Source organism: Anolis sagrei, chromosome 4 (assembly GCF_037176765.1).
Source record: "Anolis sagrei isolate rAnoSag1 chromosome 4, rAnoSag1.mat, whole genome shotgun sequence".
Classification (NCBI taxonomy): Eukaryota; Metazoa; Chordata; class Lepidosauria; order Squamata; family Dactyloidae; genus Anolis; species Anolis sagrei.
The window spans coordinates 26,873,517-26,889,717 of NC_090024.1; the positions used below are offsets into that span (position 1 = coordinate 26,873,517).

General features: G+C 41.2%; 1 protein-coding gene across 6 annotated transcripts in view; it reads left to right on the forward strand.

Annotated features, from left to right (window-relative positions):
* SYBU (syntabulin) overlaps positions 1-16,201 on the forward strand; it is a 67,523-nt gene that overhangs the window by 19,956 nt on the left and 31,366 nt on the right. The window contains exon 1 of one of the 6 annotated variants that reach the window (XM_060775786.2): positions 5,859-5,950. The exons of 4 other annotated variants lie outside the window; for them this stretch is intronic. In XM_060775786.2, the coding sequence (XP_060631769.2) occupies positions 5,911-5,950 (40 nt within the window). In that variant the 5' untranslated portion in view covers positions 5,859-5,910. Of the gene's footprint in view, positions 1-5,858; positions 5,951-6,005; positions 6,213-16,201 lie in introns of those variants that run through there. One more of the 6 variants, XM_060775788.2, reaches the window with a different exon arrangement.

Consider the following 16,201-nt stretch of genomic DNA (forward strand, 5'->3'; position numbering starts at 1 on the left):
AAATCCTGTGAGAGAGTCACCATAAGACAATATGAACTCAAAGGTACATAGCAGAATGGTAGGGATTGGGAGCATACTGCTGTGCAGATTTTCCAAAAGTGCAATTACCATCTTCCATTAGCATCAGCTATGCTGACTGGAAGCTATGGTAGTTGCAACTTAACAACATCTGGAAGACTGCACTTTCCCCAACCATGGCAAACATATAGATAGATATGCATCCATGGACTCTCTGCCTTCCTTGCTCTTTTTTTTTTCTACATGAATGACACAAGTATTTGGGCTGCTGAACCAGAGTAGGAGTGGTGAGTGAATGCACGTGGACAATCTACAAGAGTATGTTGGGAGGGTGGAGATCTTGGCAGGATGCATCGCAGAAGATGGCAGCGTAGCCTTGAAGGGCATGGTTTCGCTCCAGGCACTATTGTAATAAGGATACCGTTCAGTCTTAGTAAGGAGATGACACATCCTGGCAGCAACCTCCTGGACAGATATATAACAGTGTCAAGGAATACGCTTATATATGTGGGTTTGCTCTTTTGAAGCCTGAATCAATTGAAAAGCACAGAACAAAAGAAATTAGCCCATACCAGATCGGACTGTCCATGATAATGAGTACTGTTGGCCTTTCATATTGGGTGGTTTACCTTACCAGATTTGATTCACAGATTTTATTAATATGGTGTCTCTTGGCATCTCTAGGTCCCTCAGCACAACTCTAGCATTCTTTTATTCATCATTTTCCCACTTCTATGGGGCTCATGTATCCCACAGAAAGGGTGAAGGGCTGACTGTATGATCAACCATGTTGGAAAACACATCACTTCCAGATGTTGCTAGGCTACAGTTCCCATCATGCTCTATGGTGAATGACCATGGGAGTGACACCCCAGCAGCTGTTACAGGACCACATTGTGATCTGTTCCACATAAAAGAGATTCTCCAGGCACTCCATATTCAGATTCCTCAAATGTCTTATTTTGCATCAGTGTTTCTCAGCTTTTGACCCTCCAAATGTTTTGGACTTTGGTTTCTCTGACTACTGGCTATTCTGGTTGGAGTTATGGAAACTGAAGTCCAAGACATCTAAAGGGCCAATGATTGAGAACAACCCCTTCACCTCTTTTGCTTTCTGATCCTTTTTATACCTAGATATTAAAAGTTCTGAATACAAGGTGCTCCTTAGAAATGGGATCCATTCATCCTAGTTATTTGACTGTCTTCAGCAAGAAGGCTGAACCACTGTGGAAAAGCTAGACTGAATATTTAGCTTCCCACATGTTTTAGATAAGTCCACAAAATTGTTGGGACTTCTGTGAACAAATGCACAAAATACCTGGAGGTTGAAAGGAAATGCTAAGAAAATGCTAAGTCTCTAGTACAATTCTCATGTAGTGTTCCAGTAGCGTTTTACCCTAAAACTTCTACATTGCCTACAAAGAAATTAATATTTTATTATTTTTGCTGGCACCTGCAACTTTGTCTCATATAATCTGAAGTGCTTTTCTTCCTATTGAGGCTCCATGCACCTGCTTGGGAAGCCAAGCCAAGTGACCTTTGCTTCTGTCTTCACCTGTTTTGTATGTCCATCACCATACTGAACTGAGAAAGAACAGTGCCTGGCAATGCATCTCTCTTCCTTCACCCACTCTCTCTTTCTGTCCATTTCTTTTAAAGTGTGCATTGTGGATGCAGATCTTGGTGCAAAGGTTTTAATCATGAAATCCAGGCCCAGAGATACACCCTATTATTCCTTTGAAATGATCACAAAGCAGGCTTTTGTGCTGATGAAAGGTTCCAAAGTTCAGCAGAGTTAAAAGCAAACACGCTTTCCTGTAATTCGGAAGAAGTGCTAAGGGATTTAGAGCATCACTCCATTGCAAACTTAAATTGGTTAAATATGCATTGTCTATGTTTCTCTTAATCAGAGACAATGCACTTTGAATAGTTGGAGCAAGGGCAGAAAATTCTTTCAGACCAAGAGCCAAATTCAATTTCAGGGAGAATGAGAGAATGCATTCATGTGACGGGCACAACCAAAGTGAAAAGGGTAGGACGACAATTATCAGTGTGATACAATTTAAAGCTCTTAGTGACTGTAACTAAGGGCATATTCATGCTACCAAATTATAGCAGTTTGATCTAACTTCAGCCGTCATAGTTCTATCCCATTATTTATTTGTATTTATTGTATCAGGAGTGAACCAAACAGTTGTATTGTTTTTTAAAAAAAACAAACAAACCAAGTTTGAAAACTTGGCATTATACTAAATGTCCTTTAATAACAGTAGCTGGCCACTTGGAGTGCCTCTGATGTTACAATAAGAAGGTGCTCCATTGTGCATGTGGTGGGGCTCAAACTGCATGGTAAAAGGTGGTCTGTGGTTTGCTCTTCACACTTGCATGTCGTAGACTCCACTTTGTAGCCCCATTTCTTAAGGTTGACTCTGCCAGAGCACAGTCTGTTCAGTACCTTCCAAGTCACCCAGTTTTCTGTGTGCCCAGGAGGGAGTCTCTCAATTGGTATCAGCCATGGTTCTGAGTATCATGGGATTTATACTTTGGTGAACTATTTAGAAAATGCCAAGGTACACTGAAAAGAGAGAGAGATTTGGAATTATATCAGTGCAATACTATCTTCAGAATTGTAATTTAGGGGAATGGATTGGTGCTGTCTAACAGAGAATCCCATTTCCGTCACCAAAACTGCAACTCTCAGAATTTCACAGGTAGAGCTAAGACAGCTAAAATGGTATCAAACCATCAATGTTTACACAGTGTTGAAACATCCTAAACAGTAGAACAGGTATTTGAACCTTTTGTGAAGGGAAGACATTCAAATAGAAGCAAAAGCTGAGGAGATAGGAGGGTGTAGACCTCAGGGGATTTCTACAGTAAAGAAAGAAAGGGATTAAGAATACATTATATAATACATTTTGGCATCTCACCACACAGAATAGTTTTAAAAATATTTTGTGCAAATTCTCAGTGCATCCCAGCCTTTTTATGTATTTGTAGTAAGATTGTAGTATGAAATCAATTTCTGTTTGTAGTCTAGAATGTCCTCAAATTTCTGCTTTCCTTGGACTTCTGAACGAGGAATTCTTCTGTCTTTTCTTCTTCTTATCCTAGCTGCAATCCTGTCTTTTGAGGTATTAGTTATCTCTTCCAATTTTGTGTCATCTGCAAAGCATGCATTGCCTTCTATTCTATTGTCTAAGTCATTAATAAAGATGTTGAAAAGCACTGGGCCCAGGAGTAAACCTCATGATACTCCACTAGTCTCTTGTTTCCATGATGAAGAGGAACCATTGGTGAGCACCCTTTGGGTTCGGTCACTCAATCAATTACAAATCCACTAGTATTCTACTAGTTTGTTCACAAGAAGATCATGGGGGACTGTGTCAGAGGCCTTACTGAAATCAATATATACTACATTCACAGCATTCCCTGCATCTACCAAGCTTGTAACTATAGAAAAAAGAAATAAGATTAGTCTTGCATGACTTATTTTTGAGAAACCCATGTTGACTTTTAGTGATCACAGCATTCTTTTCTATGTGATTATACATTGTCTGTTTAATTATTTGCTCCAGAATCTTTCATGGTATTGATGTCAAGCTGACTGGACAGTAATTGTTTGGGTCCTATCCCCCCCCCCACTTTTTTTTTGAAGATGGGGACAAGATTTGTCTTCTTCCATGTTGCTAGATCTTCTCCAGGGATTCTCAAAGAGGATTGCCAGTGGTTCAGATATGACTTCTACCAGTCCTTTTAATACCCTTGGATATAGTTGAGCTGGTGTCAGAGACGAATTCATTTAGATTACCTTGATATTCATATATTGCCTTTTTAACTATTCTGTGCTGCATTTCTCCAGTGTGCATACACCTCCATTCTGTATACGTTTTGCAACAAGCCTATGATACAGGTTAAGTAGAGGGATTATATGTGCTCAAACACAGTAGGGTTCAAAGGGATACAAACATGAGTCACTTTTACTCATATTTTATTTTTACCACTGCACCTCATTAGGGTAAGGAAAGGTTGGAAATGACATGTGATTTCCAATAGTTTTTCAGTGTCAAAATCTCTACCCCCCCCCCCCCCCCAATATTGAAATGATGGCAAACTGTTATAAAATGGCCCCAATGCCTTCAAATCCCTATGGAACATAGTCTTTAACATCTCCCCAAATACCAAGAAAAGTTAACTGAAAAATAGAAAGCGCAAGTTGAAAATTATTCCAGCTACTTTGAGGTTGAATTTTCAGCAGATAATTTGGCCAAAAATATGGTACTTCATTTTGTGGGGGGTAATATATATTAAGCAGTTCAAAAACATGCAAATGTGAGTAGATCAATAGGTACAGCTTCAGCGGGAAAGTAACAGTGCTCCATGCAGTCATGTTGGCCACATTACCTTGGAGGTGTCTACAGACCTTTGATTTAGAAATGGAGATGAGCACACCCCCACCCACTCCCAGAATCGGACACAACTAGATTTAATGTCAGGGGAAACCTTTACTTTTACCTTTAATATATGGGAAGGAGAACCTCCTTTTTTAAAAAAAAAACACACAAAAAAACCAAAACTGATTTTGAAATAGGTGTCAATGACATTTTCAGTGCATAAAACATCTTTGTGCATAGCACACAGTTTTCTACAAAATGATTGTGTGTTTTATGCAGAAAAAGCTTGGTAAATTGAGCTTGTAGGTGCTTACAGACAGCACTAAATCACAGGTTTTAGTGAGGAGCAAAAAACCCCAGGACTTCAGGAGAGGTCCACATACAGACCTTTTGGTCCCAGGATTTCTGTCTTCTTTGTCCAGATTTGATGCTTTGTTCCAAGATTAGAAGGCTCCCAAGATGGCCACCATGGGACTTCTGCCGGAAACCATCAGGTTTTTTTAAATAAAAAACCCATGAGATGCAGACATGCGGATATGCAGAGATTTGGTTATGCAGATCACTGCAAAAGTTCTGCTCTATGTACAAGCCAGAGAAACTTCCCTCCACATGTTTCATGCAGTTTCTGACACACAAACCAAGTTTTTGCCTTCTACTCAAGTGTCTTTTTAGGAACCAACCCATCAGGAACTAGCATCTAAAACCCTGGAACAAACCCGGATAAAAAAAATCCCGTTAATTTGCAAGGACATACAGACCTGCGAAGATCCAGATATTCCACTCAAAACCACAATACTCCCCCTGGAAATCTTGCTTTTTTGCCTTTTGTAGCGATTGCTTCCGGTTTTACAGGTAATAGTGTCTGGTCACCCCTCCTGTTTGCTGCGGAAGGTCATGGGATAAAGGTATGTCTGGATTGGCCCTGGGAAGTTGGTGTCAAGGTAAACCCTGACCCTTGAAGGATCACTTGAGTCATCATAGTCATCATCTTGAAATTCTACCAAAATTTATCTGCAGTAGGTTTGAGAGTGAGTCCTGGGAGTGAAACAATTTCAGTATATCTCTATATTCCCAGGCAACTGAATATTTTGAAGTGCTCACCCTGTTTAAAAGGTTAACTTGAACACATCCTGTTTGAATAGTCAGCCAAGTTCCAGCTGACGTCTAGTAGAAACTGTAACAGACGGCCGGGGCGGGGAGAGAGAATGGAGTGAAAACATTTTGTGCCTCCAATATTAAATGCTGCCAAATGAGAAATGGAGAAAGTTGACAGCATGATTTTTGTAAAAAAAATATACATGCATTTCCTCTCCCCCTAACTTCCAAATAAAACATACATGGGATGATCAGAAGAGAGGAGGAGTAAAAACTCCATGATACACTCCATGACTGCCAAATCCCATCCTTCGCTTTTCCGCTCATTTCTTTTCTGGACTATTTCTCCCCAGGGAGCTTTTCTCGCATAGGGAAATGTTCTCTCTGCTCACCAAAGGAGGACATGGAAATTTCCTGTGTCCCAGCTGTGACTCCACAATCTGGTAATTGCTTCTTTTATCAGCCATTGAAGATATGTTGCTATTCCCTTTGAGAAACAGGGGAGTTCTTGTTATTTGTTTGGGGTGTGGGTTTCCGACAAACTCAAACTGGTGATAGAGTTGCATAGTTGGCAATGTAGGCATGGATAACTATCATCAAGAATCTTCAACTGTCCGGATCTGAGCCAGACAACTGTTCATCATGATTTATCGAGCAACAACTTCTGACATGAAGGACAAATTGTGACCAGGCTGTCTGTTGGAGGTAGGCAGCAAAAATGCAAGTTGGCCGGCTGCAATTAGTTATTATATGAGAATCTTATAAAGTGATGGTACAGCTAGGCTTGGGAACAGGAAAGGGTTTCTTTTGTTCCTGCTTTATTTGTGATAATGTAGATAATGGTCAATAACATGACTGGGCTGTAGTTATGGATAGGGGATGAGGCATAAGAAGTCCGTCTATGCAATGACATTTTCCTTCAGCCCCCGAATTTCTAATATTACTATATTCATATTCCCATGGTATCTTTGCTTGCCTTTTTTCTTTGGGTCCTTACATTTTAAGTTACTGCAATGCTAGAAATTTGGGCACTGAAGGAAAAATTCATGGGGTGGGAAGAATTCTGAAAGGGATAATTGTTTTTCCCACACGCATAGCTACACCCCTGAGTTTGGTCTCTGGTTGCTTACATCTCACTTTAAACATGAACTCAGAATATTGCCTTAAGTAAGCCATTATCTCCCAACATGTCTCTCTTATCTTGTCATCTACAATATGGGATTAATTAGTAACAGCTTACATTAAAGACCTGTTGTTATTATTGTTTTTAAAAATGCATAAGAAAAATTGTAAACGCTCAAAAAACAGTCCCAGATATTGTGTTGTCGAAGACTTTCATGGCCAGAATCACTGGGTTGTTGTGAGTTTTCTGGGCTGTATGGCCATGTTCCAGAAGCATTATCTCCTGACATTTCACCCACATCTATGGCAAGCATCCACAGAAGTTGAAGGGTCTGTTGGAAACTAGGCAAGGGAGGTTTATATATCTGTAGAATGTCCAAGGTGGGAGAAAGAACTCTTGCCTGCTTGAGGTAGGTGTGAATGTCGTAATTGGCCACCTTGATTAGTATTTAATAGCATTGTAGCTTCAGAGCTCGGCTGGTTGCTGCCTGGGGGAATCCTTTGTTGGGAGGTGTTAGCTGGCCCTGATTGATTCTTGTCTGGAATTCCTTCCTGCCAGAGTGGTACCTATTAATCAACACACATTTGAATGTTTTCGAACTGCTACAAGGTTGGCAGAAGCTGGAGCTAACAGCAGGAGCTCACCCTGCTCCCCAGATTTGAACTACCCAACCTTTCAGTCAGCAAGTTCAGCAGCTTAGTGGTTTAACCCACTACAACACCAGGGGCTCCAAACAAAAAATAGGCCAAAATAAAGTTTGTCATTGTCCTCAATGGCAGAGAACCCACGTTCTTGGTGATAGAGATTTCTCTATCTCACAAACAGGAACTGTTTTTATTATATATATAATGCGATAAGATAAAAGAGTTCAAATGTTAACCAAGCAATGATCAGATAATATCTAGATGACTTTATTATGTATTTTATTGTTTTGTGTATTTGTACTTCTTTTAGTATTTCAGTTTATGTCCCTTCCCCTTGAACTTTCCATTTGTTTTGCAAGCTGCAGTAAATTCCAGACTCACAAATAAAAGAGCACATTGATTTGCATTAATTTTGTTACTAATTAAGAAATAACTGTTATAACCCCATGATGTTGTAGAGGATTCTGTTGTTGAGTGTAGCTACACTGTAAAATTAATGCAGTTTGATGTCACTTAACTGCCATGGCTCAATGCGATGGAATCATTGGGACTGTAGTTTTACAAGGTCTCTAACCTTTTCTGCCAAAGAATGCAGATGTCTCAGATGCCTTACCAAACTACAAACTCAAGATCCCATAGCTTTGAGCTATTGCAGTTAAAGTTGTGTCAAACTGCATTAATTCTACAGTGTAGATACACTCAGAGGGCACTTAAATTTGTTTCAAAGCTGCATTGAAGAAAGTGTGTTTTCACTGTGCAGATTATTACATAGGAAATCCTAGTACTCGTTTGAGCCCTGCATGGTGATTATACAAACCACAAAGCACTGAAGCACATTGAGGGCTTTCTTTTACTTGCTTTTGTGCCAGTTTGTTGTCTAGCCACCACAGTTTGAAGACAGTGTAGAAGGGGCCAAAGAGTCCTGCTGTCTGCTGTTGCAATGCAGACTATTAATAGGGAATTTCAAGGGCCCTTTTTGTATGTCAGGAGCGACTTGAGAAACTGCAAGTCACTTCTGGTGTGAGAGAATTGGCTGTCTGCAAGGATGTTGCCCAGGAGATGCCTGGATTTTTTGATGTTTTACATCCTTGTGGGAGGCTTCTCTCATGTCCCTGCATGGGGAGCTAGAGCTGACAGAGGGAGTTCATCCGCACTCTCCCCAGATTTGAACCTGCAATCTGTCGGTCTACAGTCCTGCTGGCACAAGGGTTTAATCCATTACACCACCAGGGGCTCCTGATTGTTGCCCTTGCAATACAGTATGACCCTACACCATGGATTCGATACCCACAAAAAGGCCTGAAATAATATTCAGGGGAACAAAAAGAGCAACATATACCAGTCAACAAAGCAGGACATTAAATGTAAGTGGTGCACTAGGTTACAAACAAGAAGACAAGTAAGAGGAGAAATAAGACGAGGTCAATTGATGCTAAACTGATAGTCATCCCTATATCTGGCCAAAATTTTTGGCAAATTTAATCCTTCACCTCCAGTTTTCTATAATCTAGTCATCTAATCTCTAAAAAGTGTTAGTGAACTTGAGAATGTATGGGACATATTGAGCTCTATTAAGGTTATTCACTCTTCCATTTTGCTTCCAAATGAGAAAACGTCCAGTGTCCCTTCAGGCAAAAGAATCCTCTAATTTTCTTTAAAAAGAGTAACTCAACTGCCTTACTGTTTCCCCCCAAATGTTGTTCTTATATGTCTATATAAAAGCTAACCTCTATTGTAAGTCAATAAATGACTTTGCTTCCATTGATGGACAGCACTGTGCAGCTGCTAGTTTGGCTTACGGTGAAAATTTTGATCCTGCGAAAGACATAGCATTCAAATGTACATCTGATACCTACATGTGGACTGGGTGAAATCTTCCCTTGAAAATGAGATGACCAACTATATAGATGCATGTTTTCCATATGTCTCTTTGGAGCATACTCTGGTATTAGTCCTACTACACGTTGTTAAAAATAACAGACCGGCAATAGGAAAGAGGATTGCATGCTACAGATCCTTTTATTGTCTGCAGCTGATTTCAAAAGCATGGCTTAGTTATTGGTATGTCTAAAGGTCACTAATGATAGGAGCCAAGAGGAGGAACTGCTGTCGGTGCCAAGTTCATTGTGTTCCTGTGATAAGCAGCCTGCTGTCCAAGAGAGCTGGAGAGCTTCAGCAATTTTAATTAAAGTGGAGGAATGGCCTGTGGAGCATAGTTTTTGAAGGCTGGCTCCAGGTTTGAGAGGGGAAAGTGTCCATGAGCCTTTTCATCCCTTGATTGGACCTAGTAATAGGAAGCACAAAGGTACACAAGAAGTTCTTGTGTACCTTGGAGCCACTATTTAAATTCCCCACGGTGTCCCTGAAAACTGGTGTGGGTTGCATGAAATTTAAATGGCAGCTCAACTCAATGTATCTAGGAGAGTTCTCATGGGAAAGAAGGACCAGGAGGTGGAGTTAGGGTTGCCATCTCTGTTGAGTTGTACTGAGGCTCTGAGACTTGGAAGGTGCCCAGGGATTCTAGCTACTGGAATCCCTGGGCAGAAGCCCAGATAAGCTGTTTGGAGTCTATATGTGCCCTCTCTTTGCCTCAGATGCAACACAATAATTTCTTGGGAGGCCCTCTAGCATTACAGCACCTCCCGAGAAATGCTTGTTTGGAGAAAGTGAAAGCATTTCATCAGAGAAAGGCAGAATCTTGCACCCTTCTGTGATTGGCTCCTTGTTCACAAGATCTGACATCGAAAAACATTGTCATGTTTAAGACGATATGATACCATCACCCTGTGGTTACTAGTCTGGAAACCAGAGAGGGCTCTTGAATCTTTAATGGGTTGTGCAGAAGAATGAATTTCAGTAAGTGCTGCTTTTTATTCTTGTGATACACTCTTCGACACACTTACAGGAACCATTTCGGTTTTCACTCTTCTGCTTCTAACTCCTTCTACCTACCAACAAACATGGTTAAAACATTTTTCTCATTGAAGTCCAAGGCCCAGTGGATTGTTTTTTTAATCCATGGCATCACGAAGGAATTCAAGACGGGTCACAAATTATTGTATATATTTACTTTTACATATAAGTCAAGCTCATGTATAAACTGGAGCAGTTTTTGGGGTCAAAAATGGATAACTTGGGATCCTAAATGTGGAAAGCCCTGGCAACCGCTGCCACCATTTTTCCACCTAAGCATTCAAAAAGGTTCTTTTTTTAAAAAGGGATTTAAGTTATATTATCTTCATTGACCTGTGGATAAGCTAACCCAGGTTTTCTGGAGTTTTGACTTTTTTTTCCATGTCAGGAGCAACTTGAGAAAATGCAAGTTGCTTCTGGTGTGAGAAAATTGTCCATCTGCAAGGACGTTGCCATGGGGATGGCCAGATGTTTGATGTTTTACCATCCTTGCGGGAGACTTCTCTCATGTCCTCGCATGGGGAGCTGGAGCTGACAGAGGGAGCTCAACATGTTCTCCCCAATTTCACACCGCTGACATGTCAATCAGCAGTCCTGTCAGCAGGAGAGTTTAACGGCTAACCCATTGCACCACCTGCTAAAACTTGTAGACTTATACATAAGTATTTACAGTAGGTTTAAATTCTGTCTATTGCACAGGATATAACGTGGATAAAAATAGATTAAGGGGGGAAATGCACCCCAGTGCAATTTTAATTAATTGATTTGTAGCTTTAATATGGTATTGCCAAGTCTACTATTGGTCTACTTTTAGAGTTGAGAAATGATAATGCACCTTGTTCTGAATCTGCTTCATTATTAAGATCAACAGAAGAAGACCTTTCGAAGAAACTTTTTTGTGGTGATCTGCTTTTTCAGCATATGGGCAAGATTTTTTTTCTGGAAGTATTCCCAAATTTTGGAACACACTCCTTCTGGAGTGTGTACTTCAAGTGGGCAAGGTTCAAGGCATATCTTTAAAACTTTTTTAAATGGTTTAACAGTTTCTATGATTTGTTTAATTCTGCTTATTGCAATTTTATATACATTTGTCTATCTAGACAGATATAAAACAGTGTCTTTGTGAGTTTCAGAAAGGCAGTCAATATATATTTAAAGAGAGATGAGCAAATAAATACTCTAAACATTCCAACAGTCCTATATTATTTAGAAAATTCATACTTTATATTCTGCTTCAAGAGAAACATCATAGAACTAAAACAAACCAAGAAGCACACAAAAGCATTTTAAAAACAGATGGGGAGAACAGTTTCACAGAGACAATGGGGAAAACAGAAGCATTACTTGAGGTAGAGGAAAACCATCAAGGATATATAACTTGCAATGGATACATTCCTTGGACTTATTGAATAAACGGGGAACTGTGAATAATAGTGAATATTATCTCACCCTGTTGAAATGAATGACTTCCACCTGAGGTTACTGTAGAATTGTCCTAAAGACCCTAGAACAGTGGTTCTCAACCTTTCTAATGCCATGACCCCTTAATACAGTTCCTCATGTTGTGGTGACCCACAACCATAAAATTATTTTTGTTGCTACTTCATAATTGTAATTTTGCTTCTGTTATGAATTGTAATGTGAATATCTGATATGCAGGATGTATTTTCACTCACTGGACCAAATTTGCCACAAATATCCAATACACCCAAATTTGAACACTGGTGGGGCTGGGGGGGGGGAGTTGATTTTGTCATTTGGGAGTTGTAGATACTGGGATTTATAGTTCACCTGCAATCAAAGAGCATTCTGAACTCCACCAATGATGGAACTGAACCAAACTTGGCACATAAAACTCCCATGACCATCAGAAAATACTGGAAGGATTTGGTGAACACTTACCTTCAGTTTTGGAGTTCTAGTTCACCTACATCTAGAGGGCACTGTGGACTCAGTGATGGATCTGGACCAAACTTGATATGGATACTCAAGATGCCCAAATGTGAACACTGGTGGACTTTGGGGGAAATAGACCTTGACATTTGGGAGTTGTAGTTACTGGGATTTATAGTTCACCTACCATCAAAGAGCATTCTGAACCCCACCGACAATAGAGTAGGGCCAGATTTCCCACACAGAACCTCTATGACCACTGAAACCGAACAAAGGGGAGAGGAGGCGGAGTAGCCTTATATGTCAAAAACTCTTATGCTGCAGATGAGATTCAAGACAGCAATCTGGGAAACCAGCTTGAAATCATCTGGATAAGAATCGAGGGAACTGGGACTCAAAAAGATGTTGTTGTAGGCGTCTACTACAGACCCCCAAGCCAGGAGGAAGAACTTGATGAAGTCTTCTGCCAACAGTTGACCAAACAGGCACAGAAAAGAGATGTAGTAGTCATGGGCGATTTCAACTATCCCGATATTTGCTGGAAAACAAACTCGGCCAAGAGTACAAGGTCCAACAAATTCCTCGCTTGCCTTGCAGACAATTTCATGGTCCAGAAGGTAGAAGAGGCAACAAGGGGATTGGCTACTCTTGATCTCATCCTAACAAATGCGGAGGACCTGGTCGATGCGGTCGAAGTAGTAGGATCCTTAGGGGCAAGTGACCATGTGCTCCTGCAATTTGAGGTACAAAGGAAGGCTGAAACTAAGACAAGTCAAACCCGCATTTTGGACTTTAGGAGAGCTGATTTCCAAAAAATGAAGGAAACGCTGAGCAGCATTCCGTGGACACAGATACTAAAAGACAAGGGAGTTACGGATGGATGGGAATTTCTCAAGAGTGAAATACTCAAGGCGCAATTGCAAACCGTGCCAACAAAGAGAAAAAATAGGACAAGTGCAAAGAATGGATGTCCAAAGAACTTCTAACTGTGCTAAGACACAAAAGAGACATGCACAAGAAGTGGAAAAAGGGAGAAATCACCAAAGAAGAATTCAAACAAATAGCCAACACCTGTAGGGAAAAGGTCTGCAAGGCTAAAGCAAAAAACGAGCTCAGACTTGCCAGGGACATTAAAAACAATAAAAAGGGCTTCTATTCTTATGTCAGTAGAAAAAGGAAAAACAAGGAGGCGATAGGACCTCTTCGAGGAGAAGATGGGGCAATGCTGACAGGGGATAGGGAAAAGGTAGAACTACTTAATGCCTTCTTTGCCTCGGTCTTCTCACAAAAAGAGAGTCTTCAACCTCAGCAAGATGGAGTGGATGAGGGATTGGAGGACATCCAACCCCAAATTGGGAAAGAAGTCGTCCAGGAATACCTGGCCGCTCTTAATGAGTTCAAGTCCCCAGGGCCAGATCAACTACACCCCAGAGTATTGAAGGAACTAGCGGAAGTCATTTCGGAACCATTGGCAACCATCTTTGAGAGTTCTTGGAGAACGGGAGAAGTTCCAGCAGATTGGAGGAGGGCCAATGTGGTCCCAATCTTCAAGAAGGGAAAAAAGGATGACCCAAACAACTACCGTCCGGTCAGCCTCACGTCGATACCGGGCAAGATTCTGGAAAAGATTGTTAAGGAAGCGGTCTGCAAACACTTAGAAACAAATGCGGTCATCGCTAATAGACAACATGGATTTATCAAAAACAAGTCATGCCAGACTAATCTGATCTCTTTTTTCGATAGAGTTACAAGCTGGGTAGATGCGGGGAATGCCGTGGATGTAGCGTACCTGGATTTCAGTAAGGCCTTCGACAAGGTCCCCCATGACCTTCTGGCAAGGAAACTAGTCCAATGTGGGCTAGGCAAGACTACGGTGAGGTGGATCTGTAATTGGTTAAGTGGACGAACACAGAGAGTGCTCACTAATGCTTCCTCTTCATCTTGGAAAGAAGTGACAAGTGGAGTGCCGCAGGGTTCCGTCCTGGGCCCGGTCCTGTTCAACATCTTTATTAACGACTTAGATGAAGGGCTAGAAGGCATGATCATCAAGTTTGCAGACGACACCAAATTGGGAGGGATAGCCAATAGTCCAGAGGACAGGAGCAGAATTCAAAACGATCTTGACAGATTAGAGAGATGGGCCAAAACTAACAAAATGAAGTTCAACAGTGACAAATGCAAGATACTCCACTTTGGCAGAAAAAATGAAATGCAAAGATACAGAATGGGTGACGCCTGGCTCGAGAGCAGTACGTGTGAAAAAGATCTTGGAGTCCTCGTGGACAACAAGTTAAACATGAGCCAACAATGTGATGTGGCGGCAAAAAAAGCCAATGGGATTTTGGCCTGCATCAATAGGAGCATAGTGTCTAGATCTAAGGAAGTAATGCTACCCCTCTATTCTGCTTTGGTTAGACCACATCTGGAATATTGTGTCCAATTCAGGGCACCACAATTCAAGAGAGATATTGACAAGCTGGAATGTGTCCAGAGGAGGGCGACTAAAATGATCAAGGGTCTGGAGAACAAGCCCTATGAGGAGCGGCTTAGGGAACTGGGCATGTTTAGCCTGAAGAAGAGAAGGCTGAGAGGAGATATTATAGCCATGTATAAATATGTGAGAGGAAGCCACAGGGAGGAGGGAGCAAGCTTGTTTTCTGCTTCCTTGGAGACTAGGACGCAATGGAACAATGGCTTCAAACTACAAGAGAGGAGATTCCATCTGAACATTAGGAAGAACTTCCTGACTGTGAGAGCCGTTCAGCAGTGGAACTCTCTGCCCCGGAGTGTGGTGGAGGCTCCTTCTTTGGAAGCTTTTAAGCAGAGGCTGGATGGCCATTTGTCAGGGGTGATTTGAATGCAATATTCCTGCTTCTTGGCAGGGGGTTGGACTGGATGGCCCATGAGGTCTCTTCCAACTCTTTGATTCTATGATTCTATGACCAACAGAAAATACTGTGTTTTCATGTGGTCTTTGGTGATCCCTCTGACACCCTCTTGTGACCCCCCTAGGAGTCCTGACCCCCAGGTTGAGAAACGCTGCCCTATAGCATTCCTAGGACCCATCCAGACAGGTCCAAAATGTGGGGCCTTGTCTTGATTTTTACAAGAGGCGTATTTCTTTGTGGGTGACAGAAGATTCAAGAATTTTTTCATGATGTAATATTGTGCTGGATTTAGATGTGTTATTTTGTAAAAGAGTACTTGCAAGTGTGCCAATGTCTTCTTTATCTCGTGTGATTGACACATCTAGTGTTGCAGTTTCCAACGCCCCAAATTCTCCCCATCCCCTCCCCCCTCCTCATGCTTATTCCTACTGATCTCTTTCTCTTTGGAATTTTCTTTTGAATGCCCTCTACTCAGCCTGCTGAGATGAAGCATCTCAATTCCCACTATGAAAGGGAAGCCTAGAAAATGTATGTTGGTTCTTGAAGTGCTTTCCTTTGCCAGTGGAATATTATTCCTTGTCATGTACTTGCTTGTCTGTCCTGGACACCAGCTGCATTCACTTTGACTTAAAAAGCTTTCAAAGTGCAAACACACATAATTGGTGAGTCCACCAACGATTTAGTAGTTGCTAAACTTGGCTGCAGTCCTGAAATTTTCCTTGTGCACCCGATCAGTACCTTGATGGTGTACATTATAAGATGTGGAGACTTAAAACTTTTGGTCAACTTTGTTGGTAGTGGGAATAGAGTAATTGGTGTACATCATAAAATAGAATAATAGATTAATAAAGTTGGAAGAGACCACATGGGTCATTTAGTCCAACCCCCCGCCATGCAAAAAAAGGCACAATCAAAGCACCTCCAACCTTTGGCCATCCAACCTTTGTTTAGAAACCTCCAAAGAAGGAGCCTCCACCACACTCCGAGGCAGAGAGTTCCACTGCAGAACAGCTCTTACAGTCAGGAAGTTATTCCTGATATTCAGGTGGAATCACGTTTCTTGTAATTTGAATCCATTGCTCCAAGTCCTGGTTTCTAGGGCAGCAGAAAACAAGCCTGCTCCCTCTTCTTTAGGACATACTTTCAAATATTTAAATGAAACTCTTCAAGATACTTCTGGGGGAAATTTGCCTTTTAAAAAGATATGGTGAGGGAATATTATGTATATTTACG